The 17,703-nt window shown below is 38.9% G+C and overlaps 1 protein-coding gene across 1 annotated transcript in view; it reads left to right on the top strand.

The window, feature by feature from the left end:
- Positions 1–3,436: 3,436 nt before the first annotated feature.
- The window catches only part of LOC122804348 (fibrinogen-like protein 1-like protein), a 169,801-nt gene continuing 155,534 nt past the window's right edge, over positions 3,437–17,703 (top strand). The window contains exons 1-2 of the mRNA XM_044074159.1: positions 3,437–3,539; positions 4,072–4,255. Coding sequence (XP_043930094.1) covers positions 4,105–4,255 — 151 coding nt within the window. The 5' untranslated portion in view covers positions 3,437–3,539; positions 4,072–4,104. The remainder of the gene's footprint in view (positions 3,540–4,071; positions 4,256–17,703) is intronic.

Raw genomic sequence — 17,703 nt, 5'->3', positions numbered from 1 at the left:
AACTTTCTAAAATTAACTTTTGGATGAGGAATTCCCTCAGTGGCTTTCCGGATGTCTTCCGGAGTCCAGGGTCTATACAGTAGAATAGCTGGGTCCTGACCTTCTTGCCCTGCCTGAGGATTAGGTACTTCTATAAGTGGGCATATTTCTTCTTCACTCATAGCCCGTGAATTCTTAACCATTTGATATAACTCGATGCCTTCATTTGAGTTTCCTGCCCGTGTTCGAGACCTGGTCTCGATGGGATCTCTAATAAACGGTTTTGCTTTTGTAGTGTCTCTATTTACAGTGGCAGCAGGATATAGCGGGGTGGACTAACTTGTTCACGTGCTTCATATTCTGGTAAGGGAGGCGGAGGGGCCGATGCTATTACTAAGTTATTGTCCTCCTTATCTAAAAACATTGCTTTTGATTTATTATTCTTTTGTTCCCTACGGTTTACTTCCTCAATCCACCTGTGTGCCTGAGGGATTCCTAATTGGCGTTGCTTTTTTACCCGACCTTTGGAATTGGTTTTGAGCTGTTTGACAAGTTTGACAAGCGAGGATTTTTCTAATTTACAGTCAAATTCATACTTATTAACCCATTTTGAATAGTATTTAATATTATCAGCACGCTGTGACTGCACGTATTTTGCGTCTTCGGTTAACGGCAAATCTTGGGGTCTTTTTGTGCAATTATTACCCATTTTGTTCTAACCTTTTGAACATTACGTAACCTCTCTTATTTTTAACGTGGTACCAGGGATTTTGTTATAGTCTCTTCAGAATGACTGCCTACCTACTCTGTTTTCCCTGACCTATGACAAGACAGTAATCTTTTCTGTCCCTGACTTGTAAACATACAGTCTTGACAAAAACAATACACATCTAGTCCCTGATCTAAAAACAGAAAAAAGTAGATTCACTTTACCTGAGCCTTCGTGATTGATCACCTGGTTCGTGAAAACCCGTCCTTCAGTCGCAGATCAGAAAGTGGCTGGCCTCTTTTGTATGACAATTCAGTCAGAGGGCTTTTCAAATGTGGTTTCTTCCCCGTACGGTTTCAAGCCACCTGGCCCATCTGATCCGAGGCAAAGTGAGGATTTCAAAGACCAATACATGTAAGGTTCAGATAAGGCACATTTAATAACTTGCTGCAAGGAGACAAAAACATGCAAATACAGGATTTCGCCTAACTACTAACAGGAAGTATACTATTCTTATACTGTTCTACAAGACATTGCCTTCTATGGCTGACGTAATCAAACACAACTTTCAGTATTGTTCTACAGCAGATGTTACTCAGATTTTCTGCTGACATGACTGGATTTATGAAAAACATTTTGAGAAAAACAACCTGGCCTTGGTGGCCTCTAGCCCGTTACAAGCTTCTATTGTGTAGTTCTAATACATGTGTTACATTTCAAGGTACTTTTCTAGCTTAGGCACAAGCAAATGCTGATTGCAGTTCATATTTTCAAGCAGTCTTTGTTCTGATTATCTATAGCTTCTGCAGCAGTGTATTTTCTTACAGCACAAGCGGAACTCCTTGTCTAAGTCTCATAACATTAATACAAGTGATACATCTATTCATTATTTTCCTGACACAAGCAGAAATTATCTGCTTCCCTGTAAATTTCCAAAGCATAAGAAAAGATTATAGCTGCGCATATTTCATGACAATACAAGGTTAGAAAGCGTCTGCAATTTGTACAGATTTTATGCAGTGTGAAATAGAATAAATGTGTTAACCCTTTTCAAGCCTTAAATGCACTAAGCATATTACTAATACATACACTAATACATATTTTTGTAACAATCTTCAGATTGAACTATTCTCACCTGGGCATTCCTGGTCAACAAATATGCATACATACATACATAAGTAAATAAATAAAGAGGTAGGTAGATAAACAGATAGATAGATAATAGACAGCTAGAGAAAGGGTGAGGAAAAAGAGACGGGAGGAGGAGAGATAGAATTCCAAATACACTTAGAGAGCAAACCGGATAGGTTACTAATCTCCTACTGACATTAAGAAAATGCAACATAATAGTAATGTAATCCAGAAATAGAATAGTGATAATATCCCTCTATCAAGCTGTTTTAAGACCACAGCTTGAATGCTACTTGCAGATCCGGAGGACTTGCAGGGAGACAGAGGATACACTGATGTACAGTTAACCAAGATGATTTGAGAGACACAGTCAATATTATAGGAAGACAGGATTAAGGAGCTTTACAGCTATTACAAGGAGAGACTTGAAGGACATCATATGAGTCCACAGATATTACAAAGAGAGACTTGAAGGACATCATATGAGTCCATAAGGCATTAAATGTGTTGTGAGAAGATGTTAGGGTGAATTGAAAATATGAAGCATATCGAAGGGAAGAATGACTATAAGATTTCTGAAAGAACAGAGTATCCTAGACATAGGGAAATATTTCTTCATAGAGAGGGTGGAAGATATTTTGAATGAGTTGGCAAAATGGGTATTAAATGCTAAAACAGTTAGGACATTTAAAAAAACTTGGGACACATGGAGTGAGAGGAGGTTATAGGCAGAGCTGCAAAACTCATGCATGTTTACCTTTGCAGTATCCTTCTGGGTGCCATACTTCTCAACTGTCCGTATTTTAAGAGGCACATCTAATTTTGACTTTTAATTTTGCTCTCTTCCTACTAAAACTGGGCATTGGTTGAGAAGTCCTAACATAACAGTAGCGGTATTTCCAAAGTGTCCCTAGTTTGGGGCATTTTCCCCCAATTACTATTTTTTTCATTAGCACTAATTCTGAAGGCAAAAATTGAAAGCTATGCTGGGGACATATTTATGTCATGCAACCAAGCTGCACTGTATTTTCATTAAACATTAATCATGATGTAAGGAATTAAAAATCATGCTGTTATTTAAAATATGCAACCATGTCTACATATATTTCAGGCATAATTACTTAGACAGTAATTAGTGAATAATTAAGGAAATGTTTTCAAAACTGTTTAGGCCAAGTGGTGCCCTAAAACAAACAGTAACTTTGTCACTGGAAATGAAGCAAATTATTAGTAACCAATACTGCAGCATGTATAAACCTAGGTGTCATTCTTAACATGCCTGCATTTGGTATAACTAGAAAGGTCGAGGAAAACAATTATCTTTTTCTTTTGCCACAGTAAACCATGCAGTACTTATGTAGTAGAATTCTTTTCGGGTGAAAAAAAGCCAGAACATAACAGAATACTCATGTTTTCCCCAGAAAAATGAATTGCTTTATTTATGTAATATGAGTGAGATGATAATTGGTTTTCTTTGACCAAAGTACAGTTCAAACCTAGAGTAAATTCCTGAAGAAACAAATCGCACTGGACTCTGAGTTTCTGATAGCTAGCTTGGCCCGCGCTGTTTACTCAAACGTCAGCATGGCTAGACAAAGTACAAATGAAACAGTTAGGTCATCAATCTGAGCTCTTCTTATTTTACCATTGTTCTAGGTGTTATCTCACTTACACACAAGAGGCTGAAGAAGTAAGATACCTGAGCTTACAGTGAATATTGGTAAGTTGGAATGACTGTAAGAAGTTTAAAGCCTGTTATTTAGTTACACTTTAAAACTTGCTGAATTACATAAAACTTGCTGAATTACAAGAGTGATTTTGAAATGCAAACAGGAAATTGTATTTTGCAAATTTAGGTCATTTCATTAAAACTGTTATGACTGCTTGCTGCAGCTACCAATTGATTATATATTTAGTTATTTACATGAAGTTCTATGGTGCATCTTGCTTTACTCTGTGTGTAGTTACGATGATGATTACTTCTAGATGAAACGTATATCATGATTTCTTGTAGTTGAAATACATCTTGCAACTTTTTCCTCATACCTGCTTTGAAAATTGGTAATGCCTGGTAGGGCATAGATGGTCAACAACTATAAATAAACTAATAAATATATATTTAATCTGCAGATATATACTTGTAAGTTACAGTGGAGTTTCTCTCAGACATGCTTATGCAACTCCTGGAATGCTTGTTTGAAAATGTGGCCTGTGCCACAGTCTTGTAGTATAATATGTGTTTATTGTTTTAGAGTCTTATAAAGAAGTTCAGAATTTGAGGAGCAATGAACTCCAGAAACTATCTGTCCATCACCTTGCTGCTGTTACTTCTAAAATGTAGTGTGTGGGAAAGTGCAGACATAGTGGTGGAACTAGCCAACACACATCTTCTGTCTCCAGGAGATTACAGGCTGATTCTCAATACACAAGAGACAGGTAAGCATAGCTCATCCACAATCTAATTTATGTTATTTCTTTTTAGACTTTAGCAACATGTCTCTTTTCCCTTACAACTAATTGTGGACTAAAATGTAGGCTCACAGGATTCCTTGAAATGCAGACACTAGCCACAGCTTCACGGAAAACAAGCAACATGATGCACCAGACAAAGGCAGTTCATCTTTCACTGCATTTGTATCTACAATGAGTTTACATTTTAGACAGTATTTAAAAGCAGTGCATAAAGTAGCAACTGAAAAGCCTTTTTATGCCATTTGACTTTTTATGTGCGCTGTCATAGTGGTAGGTGGTAAATGCTGTCAAAGAAAGGTTATGTGGAAATATTATACTGCTTTGAGAGTGGCATATCTTCAATGGCAACCTGCGGCCCCTAAGTTAGGTTAAGATAGCTTTATTTGTATGAGTTGGCATTACTGATACAGCATACAATTGAAACTCAGATATATCTAAAACTCAGATGCTGGCTCTGCGCATAGAGAAGATTGCTGAAACTAAGAAGGGGAAACCTCATAAAATCACCTATATGATACATCACTACTGCTGCCCAGGTCATACACCTTCTGGGATTAGAATGTTTCTTTGGGAGAAGAATGCAAAATAATTATTACAATCAGCAGCAGAAAAAGAGAAAGCAACAAGTTAGGAATTAATAGAACTTCTGTGTGTGTGTGTGTGTGTGTGTGTGTGTGTGTGTGTGTGTGTGTGTGTGTGTGTGTGTGTGTGTGTGTGTGTGTGTGTGTGTGTGTGTGTGTGTGTGTGTGTGTGTCTGCATTGTGTTTTTGTCTTTCTGTGTAAATGTAGTAGTCCATGCCTGTAAAGAAAACTCAAAATAAAGCTCATAACCGAGGCTTGTTAAATCACAGAACTGTGACAGCCAGCACTGTTGCATAGATGAGTAAAGCCGAGATTATGTCCCGGATGACCCAGGTTTGATTAGGATCTTGGGTGTCTGGAGTAGAAAATTCCATTAGATACAAGCAACAAACAAATGTATGGGGATTTGATAGGCAGATTGTACAATAATGCAGGTGTGACTAGATCACCATCAGCTTTTTATTTTTCTTTGGCATTTTTTTCTTTCTTTCTGTCACTGTCTCTCTCTCTCTCTCTCTCTATCTCTCTCATGTCTATAACAAATCATAGATTGCATCATTATATTACTGTTACTGCCAACCCCTAGAATGAGAGTACATTTTTTGTCACCATGGACATTTGTTCATTATTTACCGTCATCCCTAATCATATAGGCATAGAATTCACTAAGAACTTTTTATCTACACATAGTGAATATAATAGCAAGAGGATAGATTTGATATGTCTCTTTATTGAGATTATTTTAGAGAACAATGTTTTCACTTTCCAAGGGAGATATTATCATCAGAAGTTGTGAGTAGCGATGGGGACCACATGTGCCAACAGTTACGCTAATTGTGTTTAGTGGAATGGGAGTTGAACAATGTTATAGAAGGCAATATTTTCTCCTGCTTCATCAAATTCTGTCATAGATTTGTGGATAATGTATTTCTTCTTTGGGTGGGAAGTTTTGGAACAATTGAATGAGTTTATTGCATTTTTAAATCAGCCATCTTGTGTTCTTAAGTTCACTATGAATGCCTCAGAGAGTATAATAGAATTTCTAGATGTGAGGCTAGAGAAATACGTTTTCAATAATGTTATTACCAGCCACTTTAGAAAGAGTTGCCACAGAAATCATGTTTTGCATAGGCAGAGTTTACATCCACCTCACATCTATAGGAATATCATGAAGGGTCAAGCAATGAGATTGTCGAGGTTAAATAATAAGGATGACAGATTTATTTGTGATTTGACTCTTATGAAGAGTGAATTTTTAGACAGGGGATATGGCAGAGATGAGCTAGATAAAGCAATAGAGGGTATTGACCTGTTATGAAATGGGAGAGCCAGACCCTATTATTCTGCGCATGATAGTCCATATCATACATCTAGGCATAAGAATGCTTTTGTCACTGACGGGGTCCCAATGTCGCTGGGTTATTCTAGTAACATTAATGCTATCTGTAATATAATTAAGAAGAACTGGCATATTTTGACATTGGATAACCTAGTGAACAGTGTTATAGGCTCAAGACCATGTTTTAGATTTAGAAACAATAAGTCACTAAAATGGGTGCTTTGTTATAAAGATGGGAAATCGAATGACCTGGACCGCGTAGGGACACTTCCATGTGGCAGATGTCATTTTTGCCATTTAATTGATAGTGAGGGTTTCCTTATACATCCAGGAACTAATAGAAAAATGCTTTTTTAGGGTTCTAACAAATTGTTCTTCACGCAATCTTATACATTTGGCACAATGTATGATATGTAAAAAATTTTATGTTGGCAAAACTAACCATTGTTTGTTAGAAGGAATCAGGGAGCATATTAGAGATATAAGGACACTGAATCAGAAGAACAGTTTAGTGAAACATGTTTTAGAGAATGGTGGTAGACATAGTTTTAAATTTAAAGTAAAGGTCTGAAGAAGTGGTGTGAGAAGCACCATGAAAGCACTTACCTACAATAAAGTTTTTTTATTTTTTAAAAATTTTTCGTAATTTCCTTGGCTGTGGTTTGGATCGTTGGTTGATTTTGTGATTTTCTTTGAACTTTGGACTTTTCTGGCGATTCATTTACACTAATCGTAACCTTAAGAAACTGTTTACTTAAATTTAAAGTAATTGAGTCGGTAGCTGATGATGGTAGACTAGGAGACCTTACAAACAAGATGGAAAGTAGAGAGCTGTTTTGGATATTACATCTACAAGCAGATAAACAATTTGGTTTAAATGATAAGGTCTCTTTAAGACCCAAATTGAATCAGAAGAGCTTGTTTAGGTGATTAATTTAATATTTCAGTTATATTACTCATGCGACTTTTGTATCCGTAGTCATTGGCTGTCTCAATTCTGTGTATTTATAAGATCTATGTTTTTAACATTTTTTGTGGTCTGATGAAGCAGTCTACAACTGTGAAAGCGCTTACCCTTGTTACTATTTTTATTAAAATCTTCTGCCTGTACAGCGTTTCTTCATTTTTGCCATTGGTATATTACTGTTATTTTACAAAAAAAAGTATGCTTATCAATATGTTTAGAGCCCTAAAATGACACTGGTAAATAATCTTAACTATTGCACTTTGGAAAATTAGTATGCCAAAGTGATAAAATAATTTTAAAATGGGCGAACAGCACAATACTCACTGTTAGAAAGAATTAGGTTTTATACAGAGATATGTCTGGTCTAGAAGGTATGAGTTGGTTTTCAGAAATTTCCAGGGAGGAAGTTTAATTATGAAAAGTGTATTCATATACAGGTTCCTATTGAACTGTCGACAGCTTAGGTTGTCGAATGCTTAATCATCGACACCTAAGCGTCGAACTCTTACAATAGCAAACAGCCACATCATCGAATTCTTTCCTTGGAAAAGAATTTGCGTGGCCATTATCTGTATTTTGCCCTTTCCCCAATGTAGAGTGATCTTGGAGTTGGTGTATTTAGTTAGGGGGGGGTGGGGCACAGCCCCTCACATGAGGGGGTGAGGGGCGAAGCCCCCCAGTATGTTTGAATATGTTTTTTCATTTTGTTTATGGATGGCCACCTGAATTCTTTCCCAAGGAAAGAATTTGATGATGTGGCCATTGGCTATTTTTAGCCTTCAATGCTTAGGTGTCGATGTTTTAGGATTCGACAACCTAAGCTGTCAATGTTATGATATAGATGCTTCATAAACTGGCTCTGTAAGTTAGAGTTTGGGAGCTTCTGATGCCCCATACAGATTTAGAATTTTACATAACTTACAAAGTAAACAGATCCAAGAAGCTAGACACTATAGAAGAGGTAGGATATCCCTGTGTGCTTTTGAAAACCCATATTTGGGCAGGGAGGGAAAGAATGAAGTGGTCAGAGTCTGCACTCCCTTCAAGGTCAGAGGACAACGGATCACGTGCTATCCGATCAAAACTTGGTATAAGGCAGGACACTTGTGGGTTGTAGACCTATAACTAGAAACAGAGGCATGGCAGGATGGGGCACAAAACATATAATTGCCCTCAGAACACCTCACATCACATGAACCCTGTCATAGTAGCTTGAAAATAGCAGCTCAAATGCATGCATTCCTGGAATGTTTGTACTAGAGCTGCTCAAATCTGTGAACAACTGAGGCAATGCAGGGTTTTTTTTGCAGGAAGGCAAACCCACCACCACCTCTTCATATGAGAGGCTTTGAAACTCATGCCTCTCTACATTATTATTCTAACTTGTTGCACCTTGGTGAAAGCTTATCACTGAATGACAAAGTAATGCCTGTTTTAATCTTTCTCTAAAGTGTACTTGACCATAGGTCACCCGATACTTGTTAATAGGTGAGTATATAAAAACTTGTTATACAGAAGAGTAACTGTGAAAATATAAGCATATGACAATCAGTTTGCTCAAGATGGTGTGAATTAGGTGTGAGTGGTTGGAGCACGTGTCTGGAAGCCAGCAGGATGCCTAGCATATAAATAGTGTTACCAGTGAAGTATGTTCACCACTGCCAATTGCACACCACATGTCACCACAGGACCTCTGATCTCCTGTGTGAACGATGATCCCTAGTAACCCAGTGTTCTACTGTTGCTGCCTGCTCCTGAACTTTCATAAATAACTGAACCCATTAGGCTTTCCTTCCATGGAGCTGTAAATCTCAACCACTGAAGGATCTGACTGGGGTGGCATAGAGCAAAGCTACAGGGCAGAAGAAAGGATGTAGCAGAGCCAATGGGTATAAGGATCTCAATGTGGGGGCAAGTGGGAATATAAAAAGTAATAAGGAGGTTTTAATGGTACCTGAGGATGATATTAATGGCCAAAGTACCAATAGTAAGAAAGAAAAAAAAAAACAGCCAAAACATTAAAACAAAAATTATATGAATAAATTAAGGAGATTTCTTGGGAAATTTTGCTCACAACAGCTTCTAGTGCAATAAGTCACTGTAACTTTGCAGATCTTTGACTGATCAGGAGATTGGCTTCAGTAGTCTGTAAGACCATAATTTGCAATTTACTTGTGAATTGGATGTTCTCTAACTTGCTCATAGATGTCAGAAGAAGACAATAAGCATACCTAGACTGTTATTTTAAGGTATTTAGTAGTCTAAATCGTGTTTGTGTGTGTGTGTGTGTGTGTGTGTGTTTGTGTGTGTGTGGGGGGTGGGGGTTGGGGGTTGAAATGAGTTTCACTCTACACATCTGATGGCAACTAGCTGAAATATATTGCAGTGGCTATTACTTACTAATTAATTTGATCACAGTCAGGCATTTGAGGTGTATATAGCCATTAAAGTGGTCTATAGGTGTGCTTGCAGAATGCAAGGGAACCCATGTGTGCATTATGTGATAGACCAGACACCTGTATAGATTGATCTTCAAAGCCTTGGCTCATTGGCTGGCAGGATAAACTCAGGTATCCCGTGGAACCCTGTAAAGGATGGGGATATCAGAAACTGATGGATTATTAGAACACTTGAAGACTATTTCTATACTTTCCACTTCACATCTTATCTTCACTAAAGCTGGTACACTATTTAGCATCCTGCCTGTGAAAAAATGCACTTGTTTAGTAGCTCCCTTCTCTTACCATATCTCAGGTAGTTCATGTACACACTGTTGTTGACTGAACTTCAATGAACTTCAGAATGTCCCATCATGGGTTATTATAGTCTAGGACAAATACAATCCACATGAGGCCTAGATATCAAAGTGTAAGCAGAAATACAAAATAACTCCACTAGTGAAGTCAGCTGCTAAAATGCTGATCTTCTACTGTTGTCTGGAAGCATTCCTCTGGTCTCTGATCTCTTTTCCTCAGAGGCAGTTAGCACAACTCAACCATCTATATCTGATCAAATTCCCTCAATCCCAAATGACACATCCTGGACATCAGCTATGGTGTTAGGCCATTTTATTTGCAGCAAAACTGGCTATCTTAAGGCTTTCATTGATCTCTGTATCAATCTGATGTAGCTGTAATCACCATGACATGGATAAAATATCACATTTCCACTACAGAGGTTTCCTTGAATAAATATTTATTATTCAAGCAGGACTGTACAAACAAAAGGGAAGACAGAGCAGCAATATGTGCTAAAGAAATTATCATGATCTATGTATTCAAATTGCATTACCATCCCTTGAATACAGTGACTCGCTTATACTGAATATACGGGTTTATATCACATGATTGAAAGCAAAAAATATCGAAGCTCCAAACCTCGAACTGGAAACCTCGAAACCGGAAAACATCAAACTTGGGGAAAAAAAAAACAGTACTCACCCAAAACAACACAAAAAATGCTCAATGCAGCGGGGCAAGCCCCCCTGCATCCCCACACCCCCTGCTACTTAAATATACCAACTCCGAGATTGCACTACAGTGCAGTAAAGGGAAATCTTCCCTTCCTGCACTCTATGGCGATCTCCGCTTTACGCTTCAATTTTTTCCGTTTCGAGGATTCCAGTTCGAGGTTTGGAGCTTCAATATTCTCAGCTTTTGAGTTTGTGATATACACCCGAATATACACATAAGAAACTATAAAAACCTAATAATAATTACCATATACATTCCACCAGTGTAACACCATTAATTGATTATTCTGTAACATGGGTAGCTCATTGCTGTGTTTCTTCTGCAAAGTAAACCCATAGTCTATGGATATGACCACACTTTGGAGCACTTTAAGAAATCCTAGAAGAGTTATTTATTTCATATAGCATATTTTAAAAACAAAAATATATTTATCTGTATCACAAAAAGTCTAAAGATTTTATAAACGGTATTATTTTGTAGAATTTTTTTTCTGCATGCTTTCATACTTTTGACTTTCAGATTTTAATTTTTGCATACATTATTTTTATTAATTTATTGATTTTTGTTTGGGTTTCTTTGCACTGTGCCTAGTTTATAGTTAGGCTAAGTAATTGACTCTGGTTTGATCAGTGGTGCACGTAATAATCTCTGTGATATCTTACCAACTGTCTACAAAAAGGAATAAAAGAGGTTATGTACTCACCATAATGTTCCATCTGTGTTGTCCATTTTCATTCTTCCACAACTGACGGGCTCAGATCTGAGACATCGGATCTGACTCGGCTGCTGCTAAAGCTCATGGCAACTTTGAACTCTTGAGCCTCTCTCTTATCCATAATGCACCAACCCCCCCCATTACCTCAGATCGTGTTTGCAAGCAATTAAAGAAAGACATAACTCTTATACAATCAGATATAACTGCAAATATATCAGAAAGAAACTGGAAAAACCAAATCATGAGCTCTGCAAAGTTTGGAAGAGACAGTCATTTTGTTATGGTGACTACATAACTACTTTACCTGATGTTGTCAATTTCCATTCTGTCCTCAGCTGATGGGACAGAGTTCCTAGCTACCTAAATCCCAGGGTGGACTCAAGGAAGGATATTTCTAAGTACCATTTAGCCAAAAGATGCCCTACCTCTGGATACCAAATACAGCTTGTAATGAGTGATAAAAGTGGGGGAGGAAGCCCAAGTTGTTGCCTGCACAAATGCCATCCATGGAAGCCTTTGACTGAAAAACTGAGAAAGTTGCTGCATACCCGGTTGAATGAGCATGTATTTTCTTTGGTAAAGTTATTCCCAATTTGTTGTAAATAAACGAGATGCAGTCAGTAAGCCATTTGACTAAAGTGACTTTAGATACTGGTTTACCCAATTTCAGATCAACAAAGGATACAAATAATTGATCTGTAGTTCTGACATCTTTTGTTCTATGTGAATAGAAATGCAAATGTCTACGAACATCAACTGAATGCAATAAATATTCTCCCTTGTTCAAATCATTTGGGAAGAAAACTGGTAGGTCAATGGATTGGTTAGTGTTAGAGTGTGATACAACTTTGGGCAAAAAGGATGCATTAGTTTGTAAGGAAACTCTGTCATTATGAAATATCAGATATGGAGGTTTCACCAGCAAGGCCTGGATTTCTGAAATTCATCTGGCAGAAGTAATGGCAACCAAAAATAAAGTTTTCCAAGACAGAAATTTAAGATTACAATCATGTGAAGATTCAAATGGTGGAAGAACTGAGGACTGCAGTGCTAGATTTAGATCCCATGGAGGCATGGGAGCTTTAAAAGAAGGTCTGAGTAAAATTATGCCCCATAAGAAAGTTTTACTTAACTTATGAGAACCCAGTGAGAAGCCATCAAATCCAATATGAAAATTAGAAAATGGTGCCAACTAGACTTTAACTGTTAAAGAACTGGTCCCTTGCTTAAAAAGCAATGTCAAGAACTCTAGAACATCATGAATAGGGGCAGAAAATGGGTCCACATGGTTTTGAAGTGCCCATTGTACAAATCTTTTCCAGTTGCTAGCATAAAGTTTCCTGGTGGATCGTTTAAAGGAAGATAACAAAATTTGATGGATGGGGGATGAGAACATTGGTTGTCTGGCTATTACTGGAATTGGAGAAACCAAGCTGTCAGCTTCAGATTTGGAAGGTCTGGATGTATTAAACCTGTCAGTTGAGACAGGAGATCTGGAACTGGGTCCAGAATCCAGAGCTGATGAATTAAATGAGCCCCCAGGAAAGGAAACCAAATCTGTTGAGGCAAGAAGGCTGCAATGAGAATGACTTTTTCTCTTCAACCTGGCAACTATCTGAAGGAACTTTGAAATCAGAGGGATCAGGGGATATGCATAAAGTAAACTGGGCGGCCAGTCATGGAGAAAAGCATCCTTCAGTGACTCCCCCTGTGGAGGGATTAGGGCAAATTAGCTGCTGCACTTGTTGTTCAGGGGAGATACAAAGAGATCACAACAAGGCTGGCAATTTATGGTTATTCCTAGCAGTGCACAAGTCTGGATAACTTTTTCTCTTTCCATAATAAGCTGATGCATGGTCGGGGCAGAATTGAGCCAGTTGTCTAAGCATAGAAACACCCAGAATCCCTATAGTCTCAAGTGAGCTGCTACTACTGCCATGCATTTGGTGAACACCCTGGAGGCTGTGATGAGACCAAAGGGCAGGGCTCTGAACTGATAATAACTGGTTCCCAGCCAGAAGTGTAAGAACTTCCTGGATCATCTGTTCATTGTTATATGATAATGGAGATCTATTGAGCACATCCAGTTGTCCTTTTCCAAAAACATAAGAATGGACTTAATTATGGCCACCTGGAACTTGATCTTTTGAACAGATTTTTTTAGGTTGCTGTGATCCAGAATTGGTCTCCAGTCCCCTATTTTATTTGGCACTAAAATAATCTTGAGTAAGTTCTGGATCCTTTCTGGTCTGGGGGATCTCTTGGATGACTCTTTTGTCTAACAGCATTTGTATTTGAATTTCTGCTTGTTCTCACTGACTAGGTGGAATATTGGGGACTCCTCTGGAATTGAGAGGAGGAAGGGAAAATGGTATTATATAACATCTGGATATGATCCTCTGCACCCAAGTATTTTTGTTATTTCTAGCCAGGCTGTCGGGTGCAGGGACAAATGACCCTCAATTGCCTTCAGAGGGGGACAATCAGGCCTCCTTTCAGGAGCGCTGGAAAGTTTTGTCAAAGAAAGATTCTCTGTACCCTTGATGTTGCAGGTCTCTTCTGCTGCAAGAGTGGCATCTACCATTTGAATTTCCCCTCTGCCTTTGGAGGAATACTCTCCATGTGTGTACTGGAAAGATCCTTTTGATTTCTTGAACCACATCTTTCCACTGCCTTGCTGATTACTCGAAAAATATCTTTGAGGGGTGGAAAAACAATCTCCCACAGCAGAAAGGGTCTTTCCATCCTTCTCACACCTAGATAAATTGTCTTTTACTTTAGGGTCAAAAGGAACATTGGTGAATGCAGACTTAAAAGGCTCTGCGAAATCACACAAATGCATCCAGGTGTGTCTTCTAATGGGTACAGCTGAACCAACTTTCCTTGAAGTTTCTTCTGCTACATTAGAAACAAGCCTCATGGAAGAGTTGGATATCAATTGTAGGGTCACCAACTGATAAGTGATGGAAGCCTTCTCCTCTTTAGAAATGGTTCCTGCAAGGGTATTAAAGTGATCCCTATGTAGTTTGGTGAAATGTGCAAAATAGTTCAAAGACCTTAAGGCAAAGGTTGCTGAAGCACAGACATGCTTCCCAAATCTGTCCATCACCTGCAACTCCTTGTTGGAGGATGAACAGCGGAACTTTCCTCCACAAGTTAATTTTTAGTGGTAGCCGCCATGACCATGGCATCAACAGGGGGACCTTTGGACCAGAACTGTCTATCCTCTGGCAGGGTCATAATTTTGTTATGCTTCCTTGGAATATGAGCTCTGTGGTGTCAGGTTCCTTCAATGCCTGCTGAAAGACCAAGTCAATGAGCTTGTCAGTGGGCAGAGTCACCCAGGAAGTAGATTGGCCAGTACCAAATGGCTCCAGGAGTACAGATTCCTTCAACAATGGGTTGCTGGGCTTCCAGCCACCTCTCTGTTTCAGGATTTTGAGGATGTCTTCAAATGAGATATTATCAGGAAGTGACCGTGGGGACCCTTTGTCCTTCTCAAAATCTGTATCCAAGGTGATAGATTCAGGTGAATCTAAATGCTTCCTCTTGAATGTCTTCTTCTTAGGGACCTCCTCAGTGGGATATTCTGGGGAAATATCAGAAGAGGTCAGAATACCCAGATGGGAGTTTTGAGGTTTTGATACCAGCTGTCCCTGAGGAAATATTAGTTGAGACTCTTGGTACAGAGGTGGGCTTGATGTATGTACAGGAGCTGAGGGGATAGGCACCATCTAAGTCATGGTTGCTGACAGGGCTCTCTTTAAAGTCCTAAAGGCAGACCTTCCTGGGGAGGGATAGAGGCCCAGATGCAAGAAAAGGGCTTTCTGATCTCTTGTCCTTCCCTGTTCCGAGGGACACCCACCTGAGACAGAAGTCAGAGCCAAACTTACCATTGCCAATGCCCCAATGTGCAGAGATAGCTCTGAAGCTCTTGGAGTCGATTGAAACACCTTGGATCTAACAGGGCAGAATCATCTCCAAGAGCTCTTTGGATACAAATGGACTGAAGACCTCAGAATAAACTTTAGATCTGAGGGTACAACAATCCTTGGATCCAAAGTAGATGGGCCTGGATGACCTGGATTCAAGGGCTCCAAGACCATGGAAGGAGTCAGAGGAGGAAAAGTTAGAGGTGCCATTGTGGATGTACAGGCTCCCTGACCCAATGGTGTAGGAGCCAAGGTAAAAGCTGGCTCACTCTGCTTCAAGAGGATCAGTGTCACTAATCTGTACACATCCTCTACAGTAAGGCTTCTAGAAGAGCGAGAAGAATGCACTGAAGATGATTCTGGTCTGTTCAAAAATGGAGAAGGTACTCTTGCTGGGACTTGGTCCACCGATGGGGAGTACCTTGTTTTAGGTAAAGTATCACATCCAGAATTTTTGTTTGATCCGAAGCCTTGGATCTAAGGACTCCTTAACTTTTGGAGACCTCGAATCCAAAGAAGAAGTAGGAAATGAGAGTTTTTTTTTTTTTTTTTGTCTTCATCTTTAACAGATCCAGTGATACCATAGGATCCAAAGAAGGTCTTTTTAAAGATTTCTCCGAGATCTTGGAGGAAGCTGTTGGAAAGCTTGGAGAAGTGTGAGGTACTTTTTTAGGTATGTCTCCAGAAATAGCTTCACCAAAGGAGGAGGGCAATAGCCCCTTCATATTAAGTTTGTTTTTGCTTTCAATGAACACCCTCAGGTTGAACGCATGACATGTAGCACAACTCTCTTGCAGGTGAAGTGGACAGAGGCAATACACACAGTGTGTGAGTCAGAAAGGGGAATTTTCTGACCATGCTTCCCACATTTTTAAAACCTGCTGGGGATTTCTCCTTTTCTGCCATGGTAGCAGAAATAACAAGACAGAAAACTACACTAGCATAGAAGGGAAAGGGAGAGAGACAGGGATACTAACAACAGTGTCAAGAGTACACTAGTACGAAAGAAAAAGAAAGATGACAGGAAATATAAAAATATATATATAACAGCACGAATAACAAAAAATAAAGCACTTATCTATTCGACTAGCTCGAGAGACAAATCACCACATCTTTCACCTAACGACAGCAAACAAGATCTGAGGTAATGGGGTTTGGTGCATTATGGGTAATGGAGAAGCTTGAGACTTCAAAGTTGCCACAAACTTTTGCAGTGGCTGAGTTGGATCCAACGTCTCGGATCTGAGCCCATCAGTTGAGGACAGAATGAAAACGGACAACATCAGATCACGTTTCCTGTTGGTGATGCTTTTTCTTTTCTTCACCACAATATCCATCTAGCTTTCTTTACTGGTTTCTCCGGTTGCTTTCTTACCATTAATTTATCTGAGTTGACTACCCTAGGTTCTTTTCTCCTATAGTCCTTGCTTGTTTCATCTCCGAGTCTGCAATTATTTCCCAGCTCTTTGCTTCCCAGATGCAGTGTTTTACATTGAATAAACTCTGCTATGTGACTTCAGTTTTGCAGTAAATCATGAAACCCCTCAAGATGTAAGGAATTTTAAGATGCTTGGAAGCTAATGTTGCACAGGATCTTTGATAGAATGGATTCACAGTAAGAAGGTCATTCTAACTATATCTCGTCTTCATTTCAAGCATTTGAAGCATTTAAAGTCTCTCTTTGGTACCTTTTATAAAGACTTGTGCATAGCATTGCTTCTTCAGCAAAAATACATAATTTCCTTCCATATCTTCTCTAGTTTCAGGACTTATTCAAGTGTTTTCTTTTGTGATGCCCCACTGGTAGCTACTCTTTTGTCTGAGTGGACTCCGTTTACTCTGTTATAACCTATGTTTTATTTTTGTAGCACTTATTCTTCCTATATTATGACCGTATGGCCCATTTCAGTTCTGTCAGATTTGTTCATTATATTGTCTGGCATGATGTTTTCACTGCAAATTAATTTTGCCTTGGTTTCTGTGCCCTACTTGGCTTCCAGATATTCTAAAAATAATTCCTTCAGTAGTGATTTACCATGCAATTTCCTAAAACAGAGATCACAGTTGGAGGTTAATACTTCTAGCCACGGTCTTGCTCTCATTTATGTAATCTTTCCCCACAGGGTTTGAGCTAAGGGGGGGTACTGTTAATATTGTAATTTGCAGGGACTTCCCCTTTGCTGAAAGGGATGATAACACATTTTTTTGCATTTAGTTTAAGTCCGTGGTTTTGGCACCAGTCATTTGTCTGTGTAAGCCCTTTTTGTAGTATGTCAGCATCATTGGGGGACTCAATGATTGCACCCGTTTGCAGTCATTGGTGAACTTGATAAGCCACAGGCCATTTATTTTCACCTGGACTTCTGAAAAATAGATTACAAGCAGTAGGGGACACAGCACCGCA

The sequence above is a fragment of the Protopterus annectens genome, chromosome 6.part0, assembly GCF_019279795.1.
Source record: "Protopterus annectens isolate FY-2018-M chromosome 6.part0, PAN1.0, whole genome shotgun sequence".
Classification (NCBI taxonomy): domain Eukaryota; kingdom Metazoa; phylum Chordata; order Ceratodontiformes; family Protopteridae; genus Protopterus; species Protopterus annectens.
Note: the sequence above shows the minus strand (reverse complement) of the source record. Positions and strands in the feature narration are given on the sequence as shown.